Genomic DNA, 27808 nt, shown 5'->3' on the forward strand with positions numbered 1-27808 from the left:
TGTAGTTTCCAGTCTTGATCTGAGTAGAGGCAAAAGTACAAGGAGAGTTTTTATAGGGTGTCCTTTCTTAATGTCAACTTTTGGACACAAACTTCAGGAGCATTTCTAAATTGGATTGTGTACTGTATTTAGCTTGGGACCAGACTGGTAATGGGAAGGAATGTGGAGCATGCTCTGAGGAAGTAAATCAGACTCCTTTTTTGCCCAGGTTATTCTAACTGTAATAGAACATCAGTTGCTTTTCTAGAATAAAGTCGCAATTAAAATATATTAAAAACATTCTTGATGATAGTTTACCCATTACCTCACTGTTGTCTGGGAATCCTTGTTTGAACATCTGCTGCTGTTTGGGACTTGCAGGTTCTTCACGTGCTACGTCCTGTCTTAGTGAACTTGCATTGCGGCAGCAAAGGAGCTCTTGTAGCCATTAAAAACCATGGTGTTCAAGGCCAGGTTGGATGGGGCCCTGAGCATCCTGGTCTATTATTAAATATAGAGTTTGGCAGCCCTGCCTGTGGCAGGGAGTTGGAACTTGATAATCCCTGAGGTCCTTTCCAAGCAAAGCCATTCTATGATTACTAATTTTTCAGCAAGCCATCGGGGGTCTTCAGTGTTCTAACTGCAGATCTTACTCATGCTCATATACAAACTGAAGTTATCTATCAGTCTATTAGAAGCTGATCCACCTTGCTGCTGTAGCTGGTGAGACCATTTTTAAAATCTTGAGCAGATGTCAGATCTCTTCTACTAATATGTCGCTCAGCTCCTCTGCTAGTGCTGTTTTTAGGCTTTTGTTACATGCAGCCCTAGCAGTAATGAGTGGGAAAGAGCAGTTTGGCTCTAGGTATCTTTAAGTACAGAAAATACTAATGGGCATGGAATTTTCCCCTCCATTAAATCTCATCTTAAAAGTCGAATTCTCTGTTAGTTTTGTGAGGTCATGGAAAGCGAGGAATTAGGACACTGACTTCAGTTCAACTATTGGTGCTGTCAGGATGTGCCACTATATAGCATAGAAGGCGAGTTTTAACATACTCAGTCAAGAATTAAAGTAGAAATGAGTATGTTGATGTGAAAAACAAGCATGCAGAATAAATAATAATAATAAAAAAAGTCAATAAAATACTACCTCAAGATATGAATGAGCATGCTGCAATATTAAGCTTTTTTTTTTTTTTTTTTTCTTTCTTTGTGAGCTTTCCACAGAGGTACTGATAAATAGTCAGGAAGTAGGAATTAGAATATATCTGACAAGTCTTTTTAATTAATCAGTTTCTTATTCTTATTCTGGATGCATAATCCCATTATATTGACTGTAAATAACCACTTCCGCTTTTCTTTCTTGCTTCACAATTGCATACTGTAAAGTAGTTACTGTATGTGCAGCAGTAGTAGAGACAGTGGTCTTTTTTTTGCACACAATGGCTTGCTTGTGACACTGAAGATTAGCTTTCAGCAGATGACTGAAAAAAAGCACAGATACACTGTTCTGAGTTTCTGCAGTTCTGAGTTTTTCTGCCGACTCTTTTCAGCTGGGAGGCATGGCACTTTAACCATCCTCTGATAAGTCTGGCTGGGGCATTGCTTCTCATCTTAAAAAAAAATTGAAAACATAAAAGTGAGCAGTTTAAAACTGCAGACCAAGTTGCAATGTGACAGGTGTCCTAATTTAGCTAAGAAAATATTTGCGGGAGGTTAGGTTCAGAGAACCCCAACTCTTACTCCTCCTGCTTGGGTTAAACAACATCTGGTGGTTCGTGCATCAAATTCTTCTCATAGCCCTGCTGTTGTTTTTTGCTGGTAGCTGGGCACCTTGTTGCCTGCTCTTTTTCTTATTTTCCTTCTTAAGAAAATATCTTGTCTACGATTTGCAGCCACTTAAAACAGGTACTGAAAATTTAAAATGTAGTTTGTGGTTGTTATAGGAGTAAAGTGTGATGAGGGTGAGTGGTCCAGTAATAACATATCATGTTAACCAGTAAACTTTTTTCAGAAGGTACATATTTTGTATTACTTGTTTCCCAGCTGGATCCTAGTTTGCACAAATACACCTTTCATACTCTTCTCCTTTCTGCTAATGCTCTCTGCCCCAAAGATGTGATTCGTGTGCTATTAGTATGCTCTCCTAGGCTCTTGGGTTCGAGAGAGATAACATTGCTGTCATTGTATATGTGGTTTGCTGTACAATTTGGATATGATGATAAAAAATAAACCACCAATTTCCTGTTCCCTGAGTTATTATTGAATACTCATAACTGTGCTTCATAGATACTCTATAGTTACATTTTAAACTGGTTAAATTTTATTTATGTTACTGTTATGACAACTGGAATCAGTTTGAAATTTCCGTGCCTTAGACATATTTTCCTTTATACAAAACCTATTAATTGCTTTTTGAATGTGAAAAAAAAAAAAAAAAAAAAAAAAAGGAAAGAAAAGAAAAAAAGAGTTTTGCATTCCACAGTTAGTTTGAGACACAGAAGTTTCTTTCAAAAATAAAGTTTAATAATAGAACGTGTGCTAAAGAGATCCAAGGGAATTATTCTTGCACTGGTTAAATTAACCGAATGAACTTGTCCCTTTACAGTCAAGGTAGCGGAGATGCTTTCTTGCCTTTTGAGGTTTGAGTTCTTTGGTGAAGGCATAATTCGCATAGTTTTATGAAAGTCAGGGACATCCCTTTGGCTCTCATACTTGTTTTTCATCATGAGCAGTCAGAATTCAGAAGGTGGATGTATATGTGCGTCTGTCCCATCTGAAGTGCCAGAATGCCACAGGTTGTGGGAATTGTAGTTTGTGCTACCTGCTTTACCTTGCTCCAACACTTGAGGTTGGTCTTGCTGCATCCCAGCAGAGCTCCCCTGGCTGGCACATCTGCCTCCCTGGGCATTCTTTGCTTCTGGACATGCTTTAAAGATTTAAAGATTTGTTAAGAATACTCACCAACATCTAGAGACAAATGTGTAGTATCAATGTAAGTAAACACCTTTTTATTTTCTCCATCTCCTTTTCATAGCTCCCAAGAGAAACATAACAGGTTTTAAGGCTCTGAAAATAGAAACAAAGGTATAAGTGTAGAGGAACATTACTTGATGAGGCTTTACATGCTTTTATAAACAGCTGGCTGTAGGAAACAATCCAGAATCTGTGTTCAGAAAGTGGTGTTTAAGCTGCTCTGACTCCCTGGAAAGGGTGCCAGGGTGTGAGTATGGTTGCCGGAATACAGTTGCATTACTAACAGTGACTGTACCTTTATTTTATGAGTTGCTTTTTTAAAACTGTGTTGTGTTGGAAGATCTCGAGTTGAGTAGGAGTATCTGAATTTGGCTCGTTGCTTTGAAGGCTATTACTACCAACTCTTTAGAGTGAGAAGCTAGTATCTTAAATATTTATAATTCTTATTTTACTGGCCTATATATGCTAGCAAGCTAATGGAAAACTTGAAACAAAAATATGGACTTGGGATTTTGTAGTTTAGAATATAGAGTCTGTCTGCCATTATTCAGATCTTTCACTACTTCCTTATACCTTAAGAGGAAGTTGGTTTAGATTTTAATGTTTGACATTCAAGTAACATTTTTCTTGAGCTGGCTTTATGAAACAACTGTTAGAAGTTTATGAAAACTTCATTAAAGTTCATGAAAGTTTTGGCAGTATGCTTAAATGAAGGCTAGCTTTCAAAGTTTAATAAAAGTTTGTTTGAAGGTATTCGCAAATGCTCACTTAGGAATAAAACATTTGTTTCACAGGTGTGCTAGATTTGAGTGTTGGAGGAAGAAATTGGGACAAAAATGATACAAAACTTTATTTTCCTTGAAATCACTCAGTATCACAGTATCGTGCAAGTTGGAAGGAACCTTAGAGATCATCGAGTCCAACTCCCGGGATTCGAGCCTTCTGTGTAGCAGAGCGGCACTTCTACCACATACACCACAGGGGGGATTCGAATCTGGACCTCCGGTGTTGCAAGCAGCACTTCTACCACTGTGCGCCACCGGGAGCACACAAAATATCATGAAATAACAGCATGAAATAATCAGAGATTTCATGCTGTTAGTAAGTCTTGATATGAGACCGGTCAAATCTCTAGGACAGAGGTAAGACTGAAGTCCTGTTGCCAAAATTCTGATCAAGCAGCGCTGGCCTTAGAGGAGCTTGGCCATAGGTGAAGCCTCTTGTTGGCATTTATAGAATCCTTAGAGTTTGATGGGACCTTTGAAGGTCTAGTCCATCTAGTCTAACTCCCTTGCAATGAACAGGGACATCCACAACTAGATCAGGATGCTCAGAGCTGAGTCTTGAAAGTCTCCAGGGATGGGACATCCACCGCATATCCACCACATCATCCAGGGAACCTGTTCCAGTGCCTTATCACCCTCCCTGTAAAAGACTTTTCCCTTATTTCCATCCTAAATCTACCCTATCAGCATTTTTAAACTATTTCCCCTTGTCCTATCACCACAGACCCTGCTGAAGAGTCTGTCCCCTTCTTTTTTTATAGCTTCTCTGGAGGTACTAAAAGGCTGTTATCAGGTCTCCCTGGAGCCTTCTCTAGGCTGAACAGCCCCAGCTCTCTCAGCCTGTCCTTGGAGAAGAGGTGTTCCATCCCTTGGATCATTTTTGTGTCTCTCTTCTGGACACGCTCCAACTGGTCTGTGTCTCTCCTGTACTAAAGACACTACATCTGGATGCAGTACTCCAGGTGAGGCCTCACCAGTGCAAAGTAGAGGGGCAGGATCGCCTCCCTCACCCTGCTGCCCATGCTGCTTTTGATGCATTTCAGGATGTGATTGGCTTTCTGGGCTGTGGGGGCACATTGCTGACTCACATTCAGCTTCCCATCCATGGGCACCCCCAGGTAGGTGGTGTTTCAACAAGGCTGCTCTCAATCCTTTCATTCCCCAGCTTGTATTGGTAGTGCCTTGACCCTGGAACAAGACCTTACTCTTGAACTTTTTTGAACTTCATGAGGTTCTCCTGGGCCCACTGCTCAAGCTGTCTAGGTCTTTCTGGGTGGCATCCCAACCCTCAAGCATGTCAACCGCACCCCACAGCTTGGTGTCATCAGCAAACTTATGAGATGTCGTTAATAAAGACATCAAAAAGTAATTCTAACAAAGAGTCATGGTTGACTTGTCTGTGCTTTCATAAAACGCATACCACCCTTGGCGTGGAATGAAGGTGGACTGGGTGACTCCCTGGGAGATGAGCTAGCTGTAAGAGATGCACACTATTTTTACTGTGTAGAATTCTTGGTCTTGGTGTGAGCGTAGGTTTTAGTGGTGAGTTTTGATGCTGGCTGGCTTCAGCTGCTACAGCTGGTTTGTGTTTCTCTGTAGTAGTGACTAGATTATCTAGCACATGCCTATTCAGACATAGCCTGCCACTTGTTCCGTTTGTGAGTCATATCAACCCACATGCTGCAGATTGGCCTGTTCATAGATCACTGGACGCATCATCAAGAAATCTTGTTTTTGTTGTCTTCTTTGTTTACAACTTGTTAAAGCTTTCTACTCCCACGGTGTCTGAACACATTGGTTAATATTTGAGCTGCCAGAGAAGTAGACTCTAGATGAGCTCAAAGAAGTGGAGGGGTCTGCTTTGGGTTATGGAGGGATCTTGTAGCAAGGACAGTGAGATCCCATTGCACATAAGAAATGGCAGACATGCAGATCAGTTGGGCAGGCGCAACAGGAGTTGCTTTTGGCAGAGCTCATAGTGCACTGTAGGCCTGGTGGTGTGTGGAGGAGGACCCACAGTGGAATGTAGAAGGGTGAAGAGGAAGCAAGTGAGGAGAAAGGAGCGGCAGGAAGAGACTGCCCTTCCCAGCCCTGTGCTGCTGTCACCTCACCTGGGGGATGATGTAAGGCCATGAGCCTGAGCATAGCCTGGCTGCTGACTGTCAGATAGGCAGGTGGAAGACTCGCCTTTCCACTTAGACATGCAGGCCTCTGTATACATCCTTTAGAATACCCACCTCCAACAGCCATAATTTGTATATGGAAAATGGTAACCAGAGTACTTGGAAATACACTGCTGTGTTTGGTATGGCTGGAACAGAAATGAATGAAGCCAGAGAAAGATTTCAGCTAACATTGTTTTTTTGTTTGTTTGGTTTTGTTGTTGTTTGTTTGTTTGTTTTCTTCTTTGAACTTCAAAGATGTTTATGGATTGTTAGAAATTCTCTTTTTATGGAAAAATACATAATTAAAATGCAAAAGCCTACTTCTTGCCTGCTTGGGCTAAGTTCATGTGGGTAAGTTTGCTGATTGACAGGAGATACCAGTGACAGGTTAGAATAATTTATTTTTATGAAGCATTTTTATGCTCATTTTTATGCTAGCACTGATTCTTTACATTGGTATTACCTACTGAGCTCTTCCCAGTACTTCATTTTTTCCAGCAGAAATTAAAACCAGTAATATTCTACTTACTGTTTTATCATGAACACCATGAGTACAGGGAATGTTCCTTCCTTTGTTTTAGTTTTCTTATCTCTTTCCAGTGCCATATACTGCTACCAGCTGTAAAGACATGGAAAGGGTGTGTGGAATTACTTTGTAAGCCCAACCCAGATATTTTCGATTGTTCTGACTCTTCCAATTTAAAAATAAGTGGTTAGATTTGTTATGTGACACCATTCATATATGTTTAATTTGACTGCCGTTTGCCAAGACTGTCAACATGCCAGCTATTGAGTGAAACATTAAGCTTTTAATTCGTTATTTATTTTGAGAGAAGCAGCAGAGATGAAATGAAATTCTCACTTTTTTTCTGCCTACCCCGTCTCTGTGGATCTTAATCCTGCAATCAAGGAGCTTGTGGTAAACTTTGCTTCTAACAGTTGTGTGGCAGCAAATGGAGTAAGGTTGATTTATTAATAAGTCTTTGCACACTGACAGAGATAAGACTGCTTGCAAGTAGCCTTTTGATTTGTGTGTGTTTGATACACTTGAGGTGAACTTTTTGTTGCTGCTTATGTCAAGCTGATGCTGTTCGTGTATGTCAGGAGGCATCTGCTTCCAGGAATTTTTATACTGAACCATACAAAAGCCAAGATATATGATGTCTGATAGCAGAGTATGCAGGTTTGACGCTCATAGGCCAGGCAGAACTTCACTGTACTTTGTTCCTATGTTTATGGACGTTAAGGCTTTTGAAGTTGTATAGGAACGTTTTTGGCATGTAATAGTCTACTAGGCCAAGCTGGGTAGGAAAGAAGTTCAGTCTGGCAGTTTCCTGAACACTACCAGCCTTCTGTGGCTGATCCTGCATGCTGGAACTGTGAGACCAAACTTGCTTGGAGGTCTGTGGCAATCTGCATCAGAAGCAGCATTCACTCCTGTAGAGCAGTGGGGGTCAACTGACACAGGCCTATTTCAGTGGATGTTTCTCATCTTTATTTAAAGTGTCATAGAGGACTCAGAATTGGACAAGCTTGTGAGTGAGCGGTGGGGTGAGGGCTGGTCATTCCTTGCCTTCCTGCCCCAGCACTGGGTTAATGATTCATGCTCAGTGCATGCAATTAGCCACACATACTGTGGCACACCCAGCTTTGCTGGGGAGCCAGCGGAAGTGTTTTCTCTGAGTCCTGGTAAGACACTGAAAACAAAAGGTAGGTTAGCGTAATGAATGCTACCAGTGTTTTCATTTAGTTTTGCGGGTACCAGAACCATGTACCAGTACAATACCACCAGACTGTTAGCCTCATTTGCTTAAGATTTGATGTGGTCTGTTGTGATGACAGGGGCAGTCAAAATACTGAAGCAGAGTTCTTGTAATGGCATGACATAAGTAACCTCACCTTGTGACAGCAAAAATCAACCTCTTGAAGGTAGAATTTTGTGAGGATTAAAAAAAAAAGTTATTTCTTATATGTAAAACAGTAATTATTTGCAGCAGTTTGTACTATGAAAGGAGATGAGACAGAGGGAGGAGCTTTCATGCACGATTTTGCTTTGGCTTATACTTTAAAAATGACACTCAAACAGTGTTGTAAACAAGGTTTTACGCAGGAAGGAGGGGAAACTTTTGTGCGTGCTTTGTGTTTTAACCCCCAAATAAAAGGCAGCATTTTTTCTGGAGGGTCTGCCAGGCATCCTGGAGTTCTGTGTTGCTTGCTGAGCGATTCAGTCTGACTGTCATCAACTTGGAATGCTGTCTTTAAATCTTTCATCCCCCTTCTTACCTTCTGCTCTCTTGTATTAAGTGAGGAGAACCTGTGACTCAACTAGGAAGATGAATCCCTTTCACTTTTGTTTTGTTGGAATTCATCGGTGTTTCTCCTGCCCTGAAGTTTTGTTTGAGTGCCACTTGCATCAGGCTCAGCAGAAGAGATATCTCTGAAGGAAGTTTGCTCCGTAAGTTGTACACAGGGTTCACTTTGGAAAGGATGCTGGGTTTGTTTGCAGTCGAGCGTTCTCGTCTCTTGTTGGGAAGAAGGGTGCCAACATCTGTCAAGTGAGCAGTTGCCAGGCCCTGGCCCGGGCAGTGCTGGTTCCACACTGGTAATTTCACCTATTATCACTATGCCACTGACCTTCCTATTTCGGAGGGGTGACCAAAGAGGCTGTGGTGTGGCAGCTCCCACTTGATCTTGCGTCCTCAGATTTCCTTGACCTCTCCGTCCCATTTTAGAATCGGAAATGATACAAAGTCGAGGCAGTGATGTATGATGATAGATTTGATTGCATTTTTCATTAATGTTTTTTTTTTCTTTGTTTTTCTCTCTCTCTCTCTTTTTTTTTTTTTTTTTTTTTTTTTTTTTTTTTAATTGAACTTTATTTTTAGATACACTTGTTATGCATGGTACTTCCAGGTTTCGATAAGATTTACTGAGGCATACAAGGAGTGTACCTTTGCAGATCTGACCAGGACACCCAGGGCAGTGCTGTGTAGCTGCTCCTGGTGCCTCAGGCTTCTCCCAGGTGTTGTTCTGCTCCTAGGCCTGTCCTGGTGCTCCACAGCTGTATTTGGGCTGGGAAGTTTGATGCAGAGGGGACACTGAGCTCTGCTGGCTGCTGACAGGCTGGAAGCCTGGGTCTGCAGGGTCAGATGCAAAACTCCCATTGACCTCACTGAGGTTGAGATCACTCCCTTTCAGCTGCGTGGAGGAGGAAATTGTAGGCTCTCCTTTCCCCCTTCTGTTTTTATTCAGCATTCCCAGGTGGCAGCTAGCATACAGGACAGGCACCCCTATTTTAGATTTTAACATCATGTTTATACAGAATTATGTTTTTCTTATAGTTTAACTGGCATATGGAAAGAGAAGCCCAATATAATAGCTTTTAAGAGAGTCATTGGGAAGTTATTGGCTAGTAAAGAGAAGAAGCTTTCTAATCACCTTGCTTGGAGGGTGCTTGGAAGCGGTGATCCAGTGCTTCAGAAGTGGAAATCCTCTTTCTCTTGGTTAAAAAACTAGCGCTTAATTCTCATACTTGTGTATATACATTTGACATATGTGTAACTTGTGCTGTTTCTAGTGTGACTGTGGCAGTTTATGTTTGTTATAAAGTAAGCCAATATATTTTGAATCCTCTGTTGGTTTTGTGGGCTGTGTTGCATTTGCATCTAGCTCAGGCATGTCTGTACAAACTTGCTGTCATTGCTGTGATGCCCCATCAGTACTTGCAGAACAGCCTTTGGCATGTTTGCATTCGGTTATCTCTGAGTAGGATTTAAATCTCCTCAGTGGTAAACACCTTTGCTCTCCTAGTAGTGTATCTCATTTACGATGTGCAGCATGTTACTGTAGCTTCCAGTCTGCTCCTGGGGTTATTCAAGGTCTTGGTTTTGCTCAACAGAGTCCATAATGGCCCAGATGCTTGCCTGTCTTGTGTGCTGAGCCAGTGCATCACATCGGTAAATTATTCAGTATAATCAAATATTTGATTTGAGTGTTTGTGGTGAAGAGTGGAGGGTATTTGGCTCCTTGCCCTCTAATTTGATTCTCTAAGGATATGTTGGCATGTCTTTATTTTGGTTTATTGATACTTTACAGTTTGCACTTCATGAAACTATTAAATTCTTAGGTTGATGCTATGTCCCTTTTTGTTTTAAGATTGTAAGTGCTGCATGTGCCTATAGAATATGTTAAAAGGAGTTTTGAATGGAGACTGACTGAACAAATTGTTTTTGCTGACATTTAAAAGCATTAAAACATTTCTGTTCTTAATAAATCAAGATAAAACTTCTGAGCCCTCATTCTCAGCTTGGGTGTTCTAAGTGTACTTATCTGTGTGAACTTAGCATTTGCAGGTTTCTTGTTTTCTTGTTTTCAGTCAGGCTTTTTGTTTTTATACTAGTGTAGGCCTTCTACACTGGAGTTAAGGTTGGAGTAGAATTGGTTAATTAACTAAGTAAACCTAAATAAGCCTAAATAAAACTTATTTGTGGACTTAACGATAAAGTAACAAAAGGCATGGTTTCTGTTTAATAAAAACAATGTGGCTTCAATTCAAACTATTACTTTATTCCTATATCGTTGGTAGTGACAGAATATCTTAAAAGTGGAAGCAAAACCATTGTGGTTTTTTTCATAAGGAATTGTATTAAGTAAATTGTTACCAAGAAAATCATTTGAAGTGTTGGGATTTCCTAGTAAAAGCAGCTGTAGCTTCCCGTAAATATGGAGTCAGAACCCAGTTAATACTGTTGTGTTGAAGTTGGGTATTTCTTTATCTCATTGACACTACAGATTTGCTTCATTAACTCTTTCTGATATACTGATACATGTGATTTTCCTACTGTGTGATAGGGTGTGAATTAAGAACGAGTTATAAATGCTAATTAAGAAGATGATTAAAGGAGGAAGGAATGTATTAGTATCTTTATTTTTTTACTCCTCTGCATATGAGTGCAGGCTCTCACAGAAATACTGTTCCACCTTGTAGGGCATTTAATCTGGCTATAGATAGAAACTGGTCAGCCCTGTAGTTCTGGCTCTGACTTCTGTGAATATTTTTTTTTTTCCTACAGAATTTGGGTTTACAGAATATTTTTAAATGAGACAGTTTCTTGTTTTTTATGTACTGGACTGGGCAATACAGTGTAAGCAAGTTGTGCCTCCCTGCTTCTCTCCAGTTTGTCATCAGATCTGGACTTTAAATACGTAAACAGTGGGGATTGGATGTGGATGCAGCCTGCAACCTCCCCACTCCTAAAAATGTCATGTAAGGTCAGTGTAGTGAGGTGAAAACTCTGAGCATAAAGAGTATGGTCTAGCGTACATTTAATCATCAGTTCCCTGCAAATACACATTGTAGTTGTATCTCAAAATTGATTAAAAATCAATCAAAATTGATCGCCACAGGAGAATTCGAAAGTGCTGCTAGGCAATAAAACTTTCCATTTATTTACTTAAATGACCTTATTAAAAGTCATTATTGATAAGAAAAGATTAAGAAAGGACAGACATGCTGAAATCTGTACAGCATTGGTAACTTCAGAAGACATACCTTAACTGTGGATTGTGATCATGCCTCTGGTTTTTGTAATAGCATCTGTAGTTTTTGACTTATCTAGAAACAAATTACCTTTTCACGGGTAAACATGGTGAATACTGCTGTAATTATTCAACGTTAATGAAACTTACCAAACATCACATTTCCAGACTTCAGAGTTTTGCAGGAGAGCTCAGGATGGCATTGTGGCACCAATCACAGGCAGCAAGATCAAAATTATTGCATCTTTGCAAAAAGCCAGCTGGCAGTAGGAGAAAGCACATTGGCAGGATGTACGTTTGCCCAGAACATGCAGAGGACACAGTGGTGATGTCAGCCCACTGAGAGATGCTCTTGGCTTTGTTTACTTGCCAGCATCCTCCCACAGGTGAGCCTGATGAGTAAGAATCCAGTTAGCTGGCATGCACCTGGCTACATCTTCATGAACAGTGCTGAGAAAGCTCACTAGTTGTCTCACCAGATAATGATATTTTTATGTTGTAGTTTTCTCAGTTCAGCCACAGCAGTTGCCATCTGTAGGGAGCTTTTGTATTGCCCTTATCACATTTTTTTCTTGATCTGAGCTTCCTTTTTGCTCTGGTAGATATCTCTGTGAAACAAATAGTTGCACAATCCTGGCCTAGTCATTTATTTTTCTACTTTTGCTTTTCTATAACAACATTTTATGAAGGCAGAGATCATTACCCAGCCTTCAGTATGAATGGCTAGTGTTCTTCTTTATTTTCGTTCAGGTCACATATCCCAGCGGAAGAGTTAAACCTGTCAGTATATCTCTGACACAGATATGTGATAATGCTGGGGTTTAGATCATAGGAGTCTAGCAAACTGGAATAAGTACTTTCAATGCTTTCTGGCCTTTAACCACAAAAGACTGTTGTTTTTCTTTAAGGTGTATTTCAGCAGATGAGGAAAATAATTAAATAGCATTAGCTCCTCTCCCATTTCACTCATGCTCACCAGTATGAATGAAGCTGGTGGAATTGTGTGCTGTGGCACCAGCTTGTAGTGTGGTCTTTGCCACACACCGAAGACATAGATGATATCTCCAAAGTACCATGATACAGATATTAGGTCAGACCTTGCAGTGCTTATTAGAGCACTGTTTTCATTAAGTGCAGCAAGCGTCAACCCAGATGCTGGGATTTGGATGCATTTTAAAGGTTTTCTCCAGGGCTTGTCTATGTATTTTATTTTGTTTCCGGTGTGTCTGTGGTTCGTAGGTGTTATAAACATGTGCAAGCTGCCGTATATAAATCCCACAAACTTGAGGACAGCAGCCATACACTGGCAGTTTGGTCTCACTTGGTCCTTGCCATTTAAGTGAAGAAGCATCAGTGCAATAGCCTGAGCCCTTGCAGGAGGGTGCAGCCTTCCTGTGCTGAGCAGTTGGCAGTACTCATGCTGTGGCAAAAGCTCTGCTAGGGTGCACCTCAGTCTCTTTCTGAAGTGGGACAGATCTGGGGAGACATCACTGGATGCAAATTCAGAACAGTCACTTTTGCTTGCACGTGTGAGACCAAAAAACTGCAGCACAATGCGTTTTCATGATTGATTTCTGTTGCTTAAGCTTGTGAAAAGGTTGAAACTGGAGCTGCTATGCTAAGAACTACTTCTGTCAAACTGTGTGTCATCTCAGCTGGATTTTTATTTGTATTTTCCTTTAATTTCACCCTTAGGCAAGCATGGCCATGTACTTAATCCCTGCTTCCTCCTCCACAGTACTCTCACTCATCTTATTTCTTGGGCTTTTTTTCTTCTGGCATTAAAACTTTATTTTTAAGATACATAAAGCTTTAGGGTTTCTCATCAGTAGAATCTAATGGAAGATCAAAAATATAATTAAATGACTTCACTTTCTTTGCCAGAAACAAATTATTTTTTTTCTTGTCTATTTTGGGTGACTTTATTGTGCCCTTAAGGAAACCATTTTCATCATATTTGTCAGTGCGAGCCTTCCTTAAAAATGGAATGATCTTCTAAAAGTAATATGAAATTCAAATAAATGTTTGAATAGAGGAGAGCATAAGCACAATTACACACCATAATGGCCAGTGAATTCAAAGTGAAGATTGTGTTTAGAACAGAAAAAATAACTTAAATATGGGGAAATAAAACATTGTAGGCAACCTTATTTTTTCCCTGAGCTTATCAGCACATGAGTAATTTAGTTAATTAGATCTTAGTTGTTTAGCAAGTATAATATTTTGCTAATATTATAAAACATTAGGAAATGTGAAATAATACTGGAAATAAGTTACTATCAAGAGTCACATATTTTAGACCTATAATTTATTTCTTTTGTGTGAAGCACTTAAAGGCGTTAACTATCTGTGTTGCACATATTATGAGTCAGAATACTTTGTCTTTGACAGACTGAGTCAAGTTGAGAACATTTTTTTTTTTTTTTTCCTACAATAAAGAGCAAACAATAAGCGTAGTCTAGTTAGTTGAAACATTACAGATGGCAAAGTGTATTTGAGCTCTATATTGTGACACAGCACTGTCTGGATGAACTCCTGTAGTAGCTATGGGCATTTTCACAACCCCTTTTCCTTCCTTGTTCCTCTTCTACATCTTTGCAGGATTTGTGTAATTTTTGTTTTTTATTTTCATCTTTATTTTTTTGCTTTTTTGACTTTATTTTTTTCTAATGTGTTTTGTGTTTCCTTTGCCTTTGTGTTGCTTTAGAATTTTTCTGAACTGCTGTGCTTGGAAGTTGAAAAAAAAATTTACTTAGGCAGAGAGAACTTAAGTGTGGTTGAGTGGGTCTCCTTATGAGTCTGTGATCTAGGTTTGCTTTGCCACATGTGATGAAAGTTGAAATCATATCTGCTCCGCAGGCTAAATCTCTAGGCAGGAGATCTTTCTGCCCTACTGGGTGTTTCTTGATGGTTTGAAGTATCATAGAAACAAAGAATCATAGAATGGCTTAGTTGGGAATAGACTTCAAAGGTCAACTAGTTTCAGCTCCCTGTGCTATTACAGGGGTTGCCAACCACTAGATCAGGCTGCACAGAACACCATCCAACCTGGCCTCAGTGGGGTATCCACAGCTTCTCAGGGTAGTCTGTTCCAATGCCTCTAACCAAAATCTCCCCGTTATAAAACCATTCCACTTTGTCCTACTGCTATCTGCGTAAAAAGTCAATCTCCTTCCCTTTAAGTAAGGGAAGACAACAAGGGGGTTTCCCCAAAGCCTTATCTTCTCCCGGCTGAACAAGTGTAGCTCCCTCAGCCATTCTTCCTAAGAGAGGTGCTCCAGCCCTCTGATCATGTTTGTATCCCTCCTCAGGACCTGATCCATCACCTCCACATCTCTTGTGCTGGGTGCTCCAGACTAGGATGCAGTGTTCCATATTGAACCTCACAAGAGTAGAACAGAGGGGGACAATCCCCTTTCTCTCCTTTCTGCCCACTTGTCTTTTGATGCTGCCTAGGATGCTGTTGGTCTTCTAGGCTGCAAGTGTGGCCTGCTGGCATTTGTAAAGCTTTTCATTCATTGGGACTTCCAGTCTTCTCTGCAGGGATGATTTCTGTGAGTTCATCTCTCAGTCTTCATGTGTATCTGGGATTTTCCTTAACCAAGTGCAGCACCTTGCACTTGACCTTTTTGAACTTCATTCAGTTGACATGGGCCCACTTTTCAGACCTGTCAGGGTTCCTCTGGATGGTGTCCCTTCTTCCTATTGTATGAACTGCATTGCTCAGTTTGATATCATCAGTAATTCACTGAGAGTACACTCAATTCCACTGTCTTTGTTGATAAATATGTTGATGAGCACCGATCCCAAGATGGACCTGTGGGGAACACCAGGTGACCAACCTCCATCTGGGCGTAGATCTGTTGATCAACCCTCAGGCTGCAACCACCCAATCAGCATTTTATTCAGCTGCTAGTCCAGCCTTCAGACCCATATTTCTCCCATTTTGAGATAAGAATGTGGTGCAGGACCATGTCAAAAGGCTTTACACAAGTCCTGGTAGATTGCATCACTTAACTTTCCTTTTTCCACTGATGCCATCACTCTGTCATGGAAAGACATCAGATTTGTTGGACACAGGCAGCTCTTCATGAAGCCATTTTGAGTGTCTTGGATCACCTCTTTGTTTGCATGTACCTTAACATCTCTTCTGAGGATCTGTTTCATGATCTTTCCAGGCACAGAGGATCATCAGTCTGTAGTTCCTGGGTCTTTATTTCTTCATTTCTTCAAAATGGGAGTTATGTTTTCCTTTTTCCAGTCACCAGGGTTTTTCCCTGATAGCTACAGCTTTTCAAATAAGAGGTAGAGTTGCTTGTCAACCACATCAGCCGGTTCCTTCCAGACCCTGGAATACACATCCTCCAGCCCTGCAGACTTGTACATATTTAGCATTATGAGGTAATCTCAGACTTTCTCTTCATTTATTGTGGGAGGGATTTCATTCTCCCATCCCCACCAAGAGATTCACGGATATGAGATGTGTACGAAGCCTGACTGCCAGTGAAGACTGATGCAAAGAAGTAGTTGAGTACCTCAGAATTCTCCACGTTGGTTGAAGACAGTTCTCTCCTCTCTTTTATCAGAGGGATCCATTTTCCTTCATCTGTCTTTTATAACCAATGTGTCTAGATAATCCCTTACTTTTTTTCACCTGCCTTGCAGAGTTCAGTTTCATCTGTGCCTTGGCTTTCTTGAAGTATGAGGTGCATCTCATAATTCGTGTGTATGCAGGAGTGCAGTCACCTGAAAGTCAAGACAGTAAAATCACCTTTTAAAATAAATAAATAAATAAATTCCTTATCTGAAGAATGACAACCTCTGTATAGCATGGGCATTATTGCCATGAAACTTCCTGAACCAATTTGGTTTAAGAGAGAGAACATGCTTTTTCAGCATGGGATTGTAAAGTCAAGGTTGGATCTTGTTGCTTTATAGTTATATATTAATAAAGTATAGGTCCAAAGGGCTTGTGTTGCCTTGCCTTGAATTCCTTAATCTGGTGAAACTTTTCTTCGTTTCTATTGCTTTTCTTCTGCAGGCTGAACTACAGCTAAGCTGGCTGTTGCTCTGTTTGGTGGTTGTTTTTCCTTTCCTGTTTTGGGAAGCCTGATGCTGTTGCTGAGAATTGTGCTGGTAGGTTGTCTGTGTGTTCTGCCTGGTTATTTCATGACAATGTGCATTTTGTCAGCTCTGAAGAAAATGAAATGAACTATGTCATTCATCATTAAAAGTCACTGTGTGTTTGTTTTAGGATCAGATTCTTGTTATGGCTTTGTCTCTTCAGGTAGAAATGCAGGCAGTGGTTGTGACCACCATGAGTGAATCAGAGGTGAGAAGTGTTCTTGCTTCTGACTGCAGCAGCTGGCTAATGGCAGCCAGTGGCTTATCAGGTATCTCAGTATCGACCACAGGGAAAGTGTGAACAAAATTTGTTGAGCTAAGTCCAGTTTGAATCTGTCTCATGCTAAGGTATGCAGCTTCTTTCATTTTTTGTTACTATTTCTGGTATATTGTGTTTGTGGCACGGAAAGTAGATATGTTTAAAACAAGCTTTTAATTCATTCTTTTCAGTACGTTTTAATGCTGTATTGTCCTTTGTAAGTATCATGGCTATGACAGAGGAAAGTGAGTTGGGAAGCAGATGCTTGGAGATCTGAGAAAGAGCTCGGGTTCTCCTTCCTAGACTGGCTCATTGAGCTGCTTTTTGCAGCAGAGATGACTCAAAAAGGTGGCTGGGATGTGTAGATCTGTGCCACGTATCACATTTCAGGTGTGAACAGAACACTGGAACAAGCTGCTCAGAGAGGCTGTGAGGTCTCCTTCTCTGGAGACATTCAAAATCTTTCCTGAATGTGTTCCTGTGTGACCTAATCTAGGTCTTCCTGCTCCAGCAGGGAGATAGTACTAGATGATCTTTCGAGGTCCCTTTCCATTCCTGATATTCTGTGATTTGGTGAGCTTGAAAGGAACTTGCTTATACTGGAACAGGCAAATCTGTCACCTGGGGAAGTGTTGGAAAGCAGTTGCAGTGTTTCAGGAGAAAGTTCAAATGAGGTCACCTGATCTGTTGCTGGGTTAACAGGGCTGTAGTGGGAATGCTTCCTGAATTCCTTTTTCCTATTTCTGTGAAGGAAACGGGTGTGTGCTGTCCTTCCTGAGCAAAAGACAAGAAGGGCTGTAGCATGTAAAAGATTCTGACCACTCAGTGCCAAAAACAATACTCAGTGTTACATGGAGGCAAAGTGAGCATCACTGGTCAGCGTGCAACTGCATCTTTTGGTGGTTCTGACTCCTGATTTATACCTGCAAGAGCAGCATTGTGCAAGGCCTGTAACTACAGCACAGTAGTAACAGGCCTGTAACTACAGTTCTTTATATTCTTTATATAAAGAACACTTAAGAAGTGACCAAGTAAAAATCATGCTCCTGTTTCAGAGCTATAAATTGGTGTTAAGATGTCAGGCCTTGTTTGTTCAGTCAGAAAACTGCGCCTTTATGTTACTGTAAAGGAATAATACTGACACAGCACAATGCAAACTCATTCCCAGCTTTTTCATCAGCTTCAAAATTCAGTCATTTTTCCCTTCTGCACTGACACTTCAAGTCTCTTCAGTTTCAGCCGTTTTGAGTTTCGTGCTTATTCCTGTATTTCCCAGTTTGTTGTGAGGTCTGGAACTGACAAGTCCAGGTAAACCATAATTAAACCAACCAGCTGTGCCAGGCTCAGGACACGTGCTGCTGCTGTTACTACTGCCTCTGTGGTAGCTGTCATCAGTGCTGTGCTGGAGATTGTCCCTGACATTATAGGGAAATGTTAAAAACCAGAAACAGGCTTTGCTTTGAAATGATTTTGTGCAAAGCTTTATATAAGCCACTCACATTGATGCAGTTGGTGATGTGAAGGGCAGGAGTTACGTAAACTGATCTGAAGTCTTTCAGTGTTGTACATGTTAAGCTGAGTAGTATTAATGACTTCATTGGTAAGAAACGGATTTATGCAAAACTCCCATGTCTCTCATCACCTGCTTACAAACAACTGTAGCTGGGCATAAAAGGATTTGAGCATAAGACAAACCCAGTTTATTTATTTATTTTTTATTCTTCTCTGTAGACGAGTAAATAAATAAGGAGTTTGTTTCAGGAAGGTATGAAAAGCCAAGGTAATTTGCCACACAGTAATACCTTGAACTTCTTATCATCGCCTCCATGATAGGAGAGTGGAAGCTGCAAGTTAGTAGTTGATTGGCCTGCATGACTCATTGGGTGTGTGTTGGATAAAAAGGGAATGTTCAGAGCAAATGTCTCATAGGAAAAAAAAAAGAAAGAAAGAAACATTGCACGGTAGTAGGGATGGCAGTAAATCTCCCTGCTTATTTGTAGGGAAAGCGATTTGTTATGCACATAGGAGATGAATGGAAGAATCAGCATCTTCATCAGTATCCTGATGAAGACACTGTAACATTTTTGAAATTTATTTCCTCTTGACTACACTTTTGCCCTTGTCTGACTGAACTCTAAACCTTGCAGTCTTAGAGTACTTCTTCTGTGTTCTTTTCTGAGCCTGTTTATTTTCTTTGCTGAATGAAACTGATGTATAGAACTATAAAGTATGCTCTTCTTGCCACCCTAAAGGCAGACAGATTAAAAAATCCAGTCGGTAAGCCTGAGTAATAATTTCTCAGTAAATATTTTACTGCTTTTTTCCATCTGTTGTGCTGAAATCTGTCTTAAATTAGGCATAAATCAGTAGAAGTGACAGATATTAATCATCAGAATAATTTCTCTTAAATGTGCTTGGTATGAGGCCAGCTATTCAGAAGTTAACAGCATGAAGCAGTTGCTTATCTACCACGCTGCTTGCCAGTGAAGGAGACTTGGAGTCTATGGTGGTTTTATCTTATTGCAAATTATGTGACTTGGTCATTGCAAGCTGTTGTCACTTTTCTGTATGTAGCTCACAGCGTGTAGGCCTTTGCTGGAGAATGAGCTCTCCTCAGGCTGCTTTTGAAGAGCTGTAGTCTCTCTGTGTTGGGTGGTAAGAAGTGGTATCATTTGGGTTTGACTTTCTCACGGCCCTTTCGTATGAAGTACAATGAGCCAAATTTATAACTACTCAGTAAGACAGAGAAAAACAATATTTCAACTAGAATAGTGCTGTGGAACCCAAACACTGATGTACTGAAGTTCATCCTAGCTCCACTCCTGCTGCTCTGACTTGGAAGCATTTATTTACATAAATACTACTGTGTTTTGAATCAGGTCTGTACTGGACCCAGTTCTGATTCTCTCTTCATAGAAATGTGCTTTGTACTTGACAGAAGAATGATTATTTTCATATCCTAATTATGGAACTGATTCTTACCTTGGGGCATGGAAAGCAAGCAGTAGGAGTGCATCATTAAAAAGTCCATGCATTTTGAGAGAAGAAGTAAAAAAAAAATACAGCTCCATTGAAGAGTTTTGTGGTGAAGAAAAATGACCTTTGTCGTAGGAACTTTCAGAAATGATATGAGATTATGGCTGAAAGGATGTATTTTCTCATTAATGCATATTTTAATTTGTTCATGGAAAATTTATATTTTTCTTCTTGCCTTTTTTTCTTAAGGAGAAGAATGAAAGCTCGTGCTCCTCCTCCACCAAACCAGCCTTCTGCAGCCAGTAGAATTCACAGTGAGCACAAGTCACCTGAAGAGACAGCCGTAATTTCTGATCAGAGCCTTGTGAGCATGAAGGAGAATATGATAAATAGAATGGTGGACTTCACAGTGATTTTACCCAGTGGGGTGGAACAGAAGAGCACTGTACAAGGAAGGTAAGGCTTTGATTTCACAGCCCTCCGTTCCCAGTAGGATAATTAACAATATTAGTGTCTCCCTTTCTAGGTTGATAAAGTTCCTCTGTCATGCTTCTTCTTACATTTTAGGGAGCTTCTGTACTAGAGAGTCCTGAAACCCATGTTTAAGGGACTCCTTTTTATGGGAAAGGAAAGAACTAGTCGTTGTGTCACTGTATTTCTTGTGAGCGACCCTCAGCATATGTATGTGCCTGTGTCTTCTAATGCAGGGCCTCTGGGCTAGGCTTAGGCTGTGATGGGTTATCTTCAAATACAGAGGTGCTGGTGCAGTTCTGCTGGCAAGCAGCATTTGTCAAGAAATGAGATCAGAAAATGAGTCTTTCATCAAATTTGGATATCTTCCTTTCACAAATGTAATATATTTCCATAATAAACAAAGCATCTGCTTGTTTTTGGAAAATGTTTTCTGTATAAAGACAAGTTGGATTTGCTATGGAAAGGGAAAGAGGTTCTCCTTGTCCTTAGGTACTACCAAGGTCAGATACCAGATTAGGAGAGTGTATAGTAGCCTGATGTTAAATCTGACTCTGTGCTTATTTTACAACTGTAAACTATGTAAGTTTATCTGCTTTCCTGTAAAACTTTATCTTGGTGTGATATACCTGTCTGTTCTGACTGTTTGTTGATTAGTGAATTCTGATGGCTGAGGAGGAGGTGTGCAATGGCCGATAGTTTCTGGTACTTCGTTCCTCACTCTGATTTCTTGCTGAAATTAGTGTTTGCTTAGCCATGCTAAGGAGGCTAGTGCTAGCAGTAACTTCTGTGACCCTAAAGCCAGAGTGATATTGAAAGTTTGAAAGAAAGAGTGCCCATCAGAGCTTTTTGATTGTACGTTTAGTGGGCAAAATTTTATGGTAGAGGCTTGGATTTAATGAGAGAAAGAAGTGAGCAGGTCTAGAAACTAGAACAGGAAATTAAATTCATAGACTATGAGGTGGCAAAATAAAATCTAGTATTTCATTGGCAAATGCAGGCATTTGGACAGCTAACAAGAGGGTAGTCATAGAATGGTTTGGGTTGGAAGGGACCTTTAGTCTTTCTGCAGTGTTTTGTATAGAGAGAGATCAATGCTGTATGAGTAGAATATTTTGTTTTTCCCTCAGAAAACAACAACAACAAAACAACAAAGACCAGCCACTCCAAGATCATTACGAGAGCAGTGTTTCAGTGGGACCTCTTGAATAACATGCAAGGTAGAAGAGAAAAGGACAAAGGGAGAATCCCTGTACAATAATCTGTGTTAGGTGCTTTTTCTCACCTCCATTTCTTCTCTCTTGTGTTGAAGTCTCTTGGTTATTGCCATCTTTAGTTTGTGGACTGAAACCTTGAGATGAGCGTTAAAATTAAACCTTAGACGTTTCATCAGGGCTGTTCCTCTGGTCTACGTGAAGCTCTCACGGCAACGAAAATGTTGTCTTTGTTGTTCTGTTGAGTTCTAGTTCAGTTAATACATTCTTTTCCTCCTTTGCTCTTTTTAAGTATAGTGAAACTACAGAGAGAAATTTCAGAAAATCCTGCTATTGCTTATACTGTTGTAAATATTCAATATTGTCATGGCCAACAGTGGAACCGAATTCTTTAAAATGTGCTTTTGAATACTCTGGGAATAGCTTTTCTTTCACAGAAAAATTTGCAAACCATTGCTCTGAGCATCGTCATCATGAAAAATGGTTGGGTAATTTCAGGAAATTTTCACAGATCAAAGAAGTACACTGAGGGATGTTCAAAAATGTAATTGCTGTACTCAGTATCACTTAAGGTTATTATAAATGAACCAAATTAAGAGTCAAAATTATCTCTTTCAAATTGCTCATCGCGTGTAAGCAATGGGAGCATATGATCAATTTTACTTTGTGCCCTTTGTGGAAAGTTCTGCTAAATCTCAGCAAGAGGACAGAAAATTTTCATTAAATTTCCTTGCAAGATAGTTCAAGAAAAAAAAGAAAATGTGTGTTGTTTAAAGATATTTTATTAGAATCTGGAAATTTGAAGTAGATCTATTTATAAAAATTTGCAGAAGGTGACAGTCTCTCTTTTTTTGCTGTCTTGTAACAATTTATTTCAGCTTTTGGAAAGGCGTAGCACAGCTTAAGGGCAACACTGAGTCCTTGAGGAGTGTGTGTAGCATTAGAATGGTATTTAAAAACTTAAAAAACAACCAAAAACTGGTCCCTTTGAATTCTGTTGTAAAACATATAGAAATTTTCATGCAAAACTGTTAGCCTTCCTGTCTACCTGCCCATCCCCACAGAATTATAAAATACATCCATAACTAACCAATATTTATATTGTTCTATGAGGCCTGCATGAAGTCCTGAAAGGTTAGCTGGTGTTGCAGAAGATCCACACCAACTGTTAGCAGATCTGACAGAGGGGATAACCAGACATTTAGAGCATAATTGGGAAAGCTCACAAGAATTACCAGAAACATTTTCTGTTTGTGATCCTTATAAGTTGTGGGTAACCTGCAAATACAGGGATCATGCATCTGTCTGCATTCATGCTGAGTGACACTGAATAGGGCTTAGTGGTTAATGGAGATACAGACCTCTAGTGTCAGCAGCCTGATAAATCAGTAGTCCTATTCAGTGAATAGTAGAGGACAGATTGGTCTGCGTGCATTACATGCAGCATAAAGCTCATATAATCACAGAATATTTTCATATAATTTGCAGCAAGAGACTTAAGTGATAATAATTGATGGCTTATGGCTCAACATGGGGAATGATGAAAGACTGAAGATGTGGAAGGCTTGACAAATCCAGTCCTTTGCCTCGTCTTGCACTTCCTAATGAACATCCAGTATGGAGAATGAATATCCAGTATGGAAAATGAGATCCAAACACTCCTCAGCAAAATAACAAAAGGAAAGCATTTATTAACATCTGTTTATCATGCTTTCCTGACTTCTTTTGATATAGTTTGCCTTGTTAGTTTACACATTTCTGGTTATGTGAAAAACTTCTAGTCCTTTCATGAGATGCCTGGTCTGCTTTGAAGCATGAGAAAATACTAGTGACTGACACAGTTCTCTGTTTTTTGACTTTGTTTGGGTAAAGCCTCAGAGACTTCAACTCACTTTCTCTATTCTACCATTTTTCTTTTACAGTCCATCCTTATGGATTCCTGATATGTGTTTGAAATTAACCTAAATAAAGAATTTTTTTTCTTCCAGTTAGGCTCTCTGAACATTTGTAGCATGAAAGCAGAGGGGAACAGGAGAATTCTATAGAGTAGAACTTTCTTACCATTTCCTAGATGTACAAGATCGTATTTTAAAATGGAATATTCTTTGTGATCCTGGAGAGATTAGGTCAAACCACATCCAAAATAACTTGCCCTGTTTTCTGCCTCTGAAATTCTAGATGTCTTTGCAGCATCTTGCTGGCAAACAGCTTGCCCATCTCCCTACCCTTTTCCCTTTTTCCCTTCCCATTTGTCAGGGGCCAGGGGGCCCACAAGCCTACTGTCCCCCTGTCACAGACATAGACTGATCTAGATAACACCATGACACAGCTATCCGCAAATTGTCCAGCATGCTCTTACTGAGCAGGACTTCAGCCTGTTTAGTACCTGTGACACAACAGTTAATCTTTACTTTCCAGACTTGCTTTCAAATGTTAAACTGCTTAGTAGTATGACCTCAGGATGAAACTGAAGCATTGTCCTTTGCTAAAAATAGTTGTTAGAACCATCTTATCTGAATCATAAATTGGGTTCATTTTCCATTTATATATCTGTGCTCTTCTGTTTGCTTATCAGTGATGAATGTTTAGTATCTGTCACTTAGCAGTTGGTCTCCGCCCTAACTCCTGTGAAGTCCTGCTAAAAGGAGATAGTAGTATGTTTCTTAGCTGAACACTTGAGAATACAGAGGCGTTTAATTTGTTTGTTTCAGCTTTAGAATTAGTCTTTTACGGTCTGAATTGCCTGAATTTCAAATTGTTTTCTACCAGATCTCACAATTAGGTTAACGTACTGATATGTCTTGAACAAGGAAAGGTGTGATGCTTTGCATCTTCCAAGAGCTGCTTTCAGCTCATGAAAAGTTGTTTTAGGAAAACGCTTGGTTTAGGTTGGTAGGTGGTTCAGTACCGTTTCCTTGGCTGTGCTTAATAGCTCTCTTCTGTATGTGCTACATGTATGGAGAAATAAACTCCCATTTTAAACCAGTCTCTGAACTGTGTTGTATTTAAAAAGGAGAATTTATAGAGTTGGTGAAACTGAAGTCTGATGAAAGAGTAACCTCGTTTCAAGGACTCCCGACTCTTACATCTCTGGAAACGTATGAATTTTAAACTTTGTTTGTTGAAAACCTCATGTTGTTTCTTACCCTTTTGAAGTTTTGTTGAAATGTTTTTCCGAAATTTACATTTTGGGAAGAGCAAACTACGCACTTTGAAGCTCTTTCAAAAGCTTCAGAGATACTGCTTAATTTCTACTCCTAAATGGTACAGGTGAAGCCTGGGGATGCTTTTCATGAAACAGTTGCATATTCTGAGCAGTATGAAACAGGATGGGATGCTTCAGAATTCATTAAATGTTCATTAACCTTCATTAACCTGCTCTGTAATCAACAATAAAGTGAAATCTCATGTTAGGCTGGATTTTAAAATTGTTCATTATCTGGACAAATTTTGTCAACTAATGTGGTTGTCTGCAACTTATTTTCTGAGATGGCTGGTGAGGTATCTAACCTTGAAATTGAGATGCTATTACTACGTAACGTATTTTCATAAAGTACACAGAATTATAAACTGCTCTTTTGATGGAATATAGGTTTGTATTTAAAAAATGGTTTTTGAGGACTGATTTCTTGGTTGTTTGTTGTTTGTTTTTTTTTGTTTTGTTTTGTGTAGAGTGATATAAAAGAGTCTACGCTTGAATGAATTATCACAATATTATGCGCTACAGGAGTACATTAGCATTTCACTTTAAATAAAAATGCTTAGCAAATAGAACACCATGTGTTGTGGTTCTGCCAGGTTATTTATTTTTCTCTGAAACAATAGTAATAAGGCTGAAGGGGAAAAAAGCATGCAAATTTCACCTTAAAAGAAATGTATCTGTAAACAGACAAGGTGAGATCTGTATCAGACAGACTGACACTTTTAAAAATGCTTACTCCTGCACGGCATAATGAATGTTAATTTAAAGATCAGAGTGTGTAGGATTTTCCTATAGTCTGGACTTACTGTATATAAATGTTTCTGTTTTGTGGCTTGTTAAGTCTTTGCAAAATAGAGGCATTTGCGACTGGACGATATTGCCAGAATAAGTTATCAGAAAATGTCATGAAGTGACCTGGATGCACATTTCTGGTTAGATACTCTTTGTATTAGCAGTCAACCACAGTGCTCTTTTTTTTCCGATACCTCCTATACATGTTAATGTTTTCCTCATTCGATCTTCATCTTCTCACGCGGTTTCATACTCTTCAAATGCGATCTTATATTTCACATTTTCCATACCTTTCACTTCCTCACTTCACATTGCATAACTGAATTAAACTTGAAATAGATTACCGTAAAGAAGGTCCTTGAATTATGTCTCCTCTTACACAAGGAGAGCTGACACCTATGTATACTTTAGTCTTTTGCAGCTTAACAGGGGATTAGACTCATTTTCCATTTTCACTGCATTTTTCTTTCATTAGCCCTCCATCATTCTTCAGCGACTTATTGACCAGTTGTTAGCCAACAGCATATACCTCAAAAGAATGTGGGCATTCCCCAGGAGTATTCTCCAGATACTTGCAGCCCACAGCTGAGGACAGTTCTTGGGCTACAGATGGTAGTTAATAATCTGTGCAGGATTCTTTTCTTTTTCTATCATTTTCTCTGCATTTTGAATTTTTATATCCGTTTCCAGTATACACATTATTAGAATAATTGCCAGTTCCTTTGGGAAATGTGCTGTCTAAATGCTTAATTTCCACTAGAATAAAAATACCCTGTGTGTAGGGGCCTTCAAGAGGGCCAGTAACTTGTTTGACTTTGGTTGTTTTGTTGATAACAGATCAATCAAATCAAAACTTTCCATAAACATTAGCACTTTTAATAAACATGTTTTATCAGATCCTGAATGGTATTTACTGGGAATTTTCAGCACCTTGGTAGAGAGGAGCTTGCTGGGTTGTGGAGAGACATAGCTCGTATCTACTGTATCAGGCAGTATCAAGCAGCTTTACTGCTTGATTTATTACTTCTGCTTTATGTCTTGGATTAAGAGACAGAAGTGACTGACTCCTTAAACCTGTTGTTTGGGAATCACATCTATGCTGAGAGATTTTGATGAAGCAAATACTAGAAAACAGATGTTTGTATACTGGGTTAATATTCTTACCAAATTAAAGAAAGAGGGGATGTTTTCTACTTGAAAGTATTACTGGGGAAAGTCAAACTGGGGAGAACGGTGGAAATTTTAGAAAAATCTGTAAGCTGAAAAAAAATGCTGTCTACCTCTTGTTCCAGTTTTGTGTTCTGTTTTGATTTTCATTCAAATGTAGATGGAGGTTACTTGAATGAATCATTTATTTGTATCTCCCTTTTAAGAGCAGATTTTGAGCTGGAAAATTTAATATGTGCATTAACAGAAAAGATGCACTTTGTCCACTTAGGCTTATGTTTGTTAGTGTTATTATCAGCACTGTGGTCTTCCTCTAATACACTTAATTCCAGATGTTTTCATCTGATCTGTTTAGCATTTAAGAGCATCAGCACTGTTTCCTGCTAGAAACTGTCCTGTATTTTTTGTCTGATGTTAAAACAAGTGAATTGTTTTGCAGATGTTCTTCTCTGTGCTAACAGTGAATGTCTTCTTCCCTACAGTAAAGCTGTGATGGATCTTTTGGTTGATCTATGCAGCCGGTATCACTTGAATCCATCCCAGTACAGTCTTGAATTGAAGTCTTTGGAAACTCAACAACCTTTGAGTTACAAGCCAAACACTTTGATAGGAGCACTGGACGTACAGACAGTACTCCTGAAAGAGAAGGTTCCTGAAGAGAAGATAAAGAGACCTCTGCCAAGGGCTCCTGAGGTCAGTACTCGGTAGCTCTAAAACAGTGACATGAAACATCATTTTGTTCTTATCGCTTCAAGCAGTTTTTCCAGTCTTTGCATCTTCAGACCAGGTGGAGGAGGCTTGAGATTGACTATAACCTGCTCTACTAGTTGAGCTGATTTGTGCATGGACTGGCTAGACTGCAGCATTTACACAGAATTTTATGTTGTGTGTGGTTGTTTAGATGGGAATTTGCTCTTGTAAAGGATTTTGATCAAAGACCTAAATGAGGAAATTGACAGTAGTTGATAAAAGGAGGGTTGTGGGATTGTGTAAAGGTAGGCGAGGCTTTGGTAGTATTTTATTTGCAATCTGTGTTAAAGATAAGGGAGAAGACTGATCATTAATAAATGCATTTTGTGTATTGTGAGAATTCACAAGTAGCCAGCTTCCAAATACTAGTTTGCTGAATATTTTATGGTGGTTTTTATAAATAGTGGCAC

At 39.6% G+C, this 27808-nt stretch overlaps 1 protein-coding gene across 6 annotated transcripts in view; it reads left to right on the forward strand.

Moving 5' to 3' along the window:
- COBL (cordon-bleu WH2 repeat protein) overlaps positions 1-27808 on the forward strand; it is a 145561-nt gene that overhangs the window by 18453 nt on the left and 99300 nt on the right. For all 6 annotated transcript variants that reach the window (XM_072329895.1, XM_072329899.1, XM_072329900.1 and 3 more), the window contains exons 2-3: positions 20052-20258; positions 27131-27341. In XM_072329895.1, the coding sequence (XP_072185996.1) occupies positions 20052-20258; positions 27131-27341 (418 nt within the window). The remainder of the gene's footprint in view (positions 1-20051; positions 20259-27130; positions 27342-27808) is intronic.

Source organism: Excalfactoria chinensis, chromosome 2 (genome assembly GCF_039878825.1).
Source record: "Excalfactoria chinensis isolate bCotChi1 chromosome 2, bCotChi1.hap2, whole genome shotgun sequence".
In the NCBI taxonomy this organism is placed as follows: Eukaryota; Metazoa; Chordata; class Aves; order Galliformes; family Phasianidae; genus Excalfactoria; species Excalfactoria chinensis.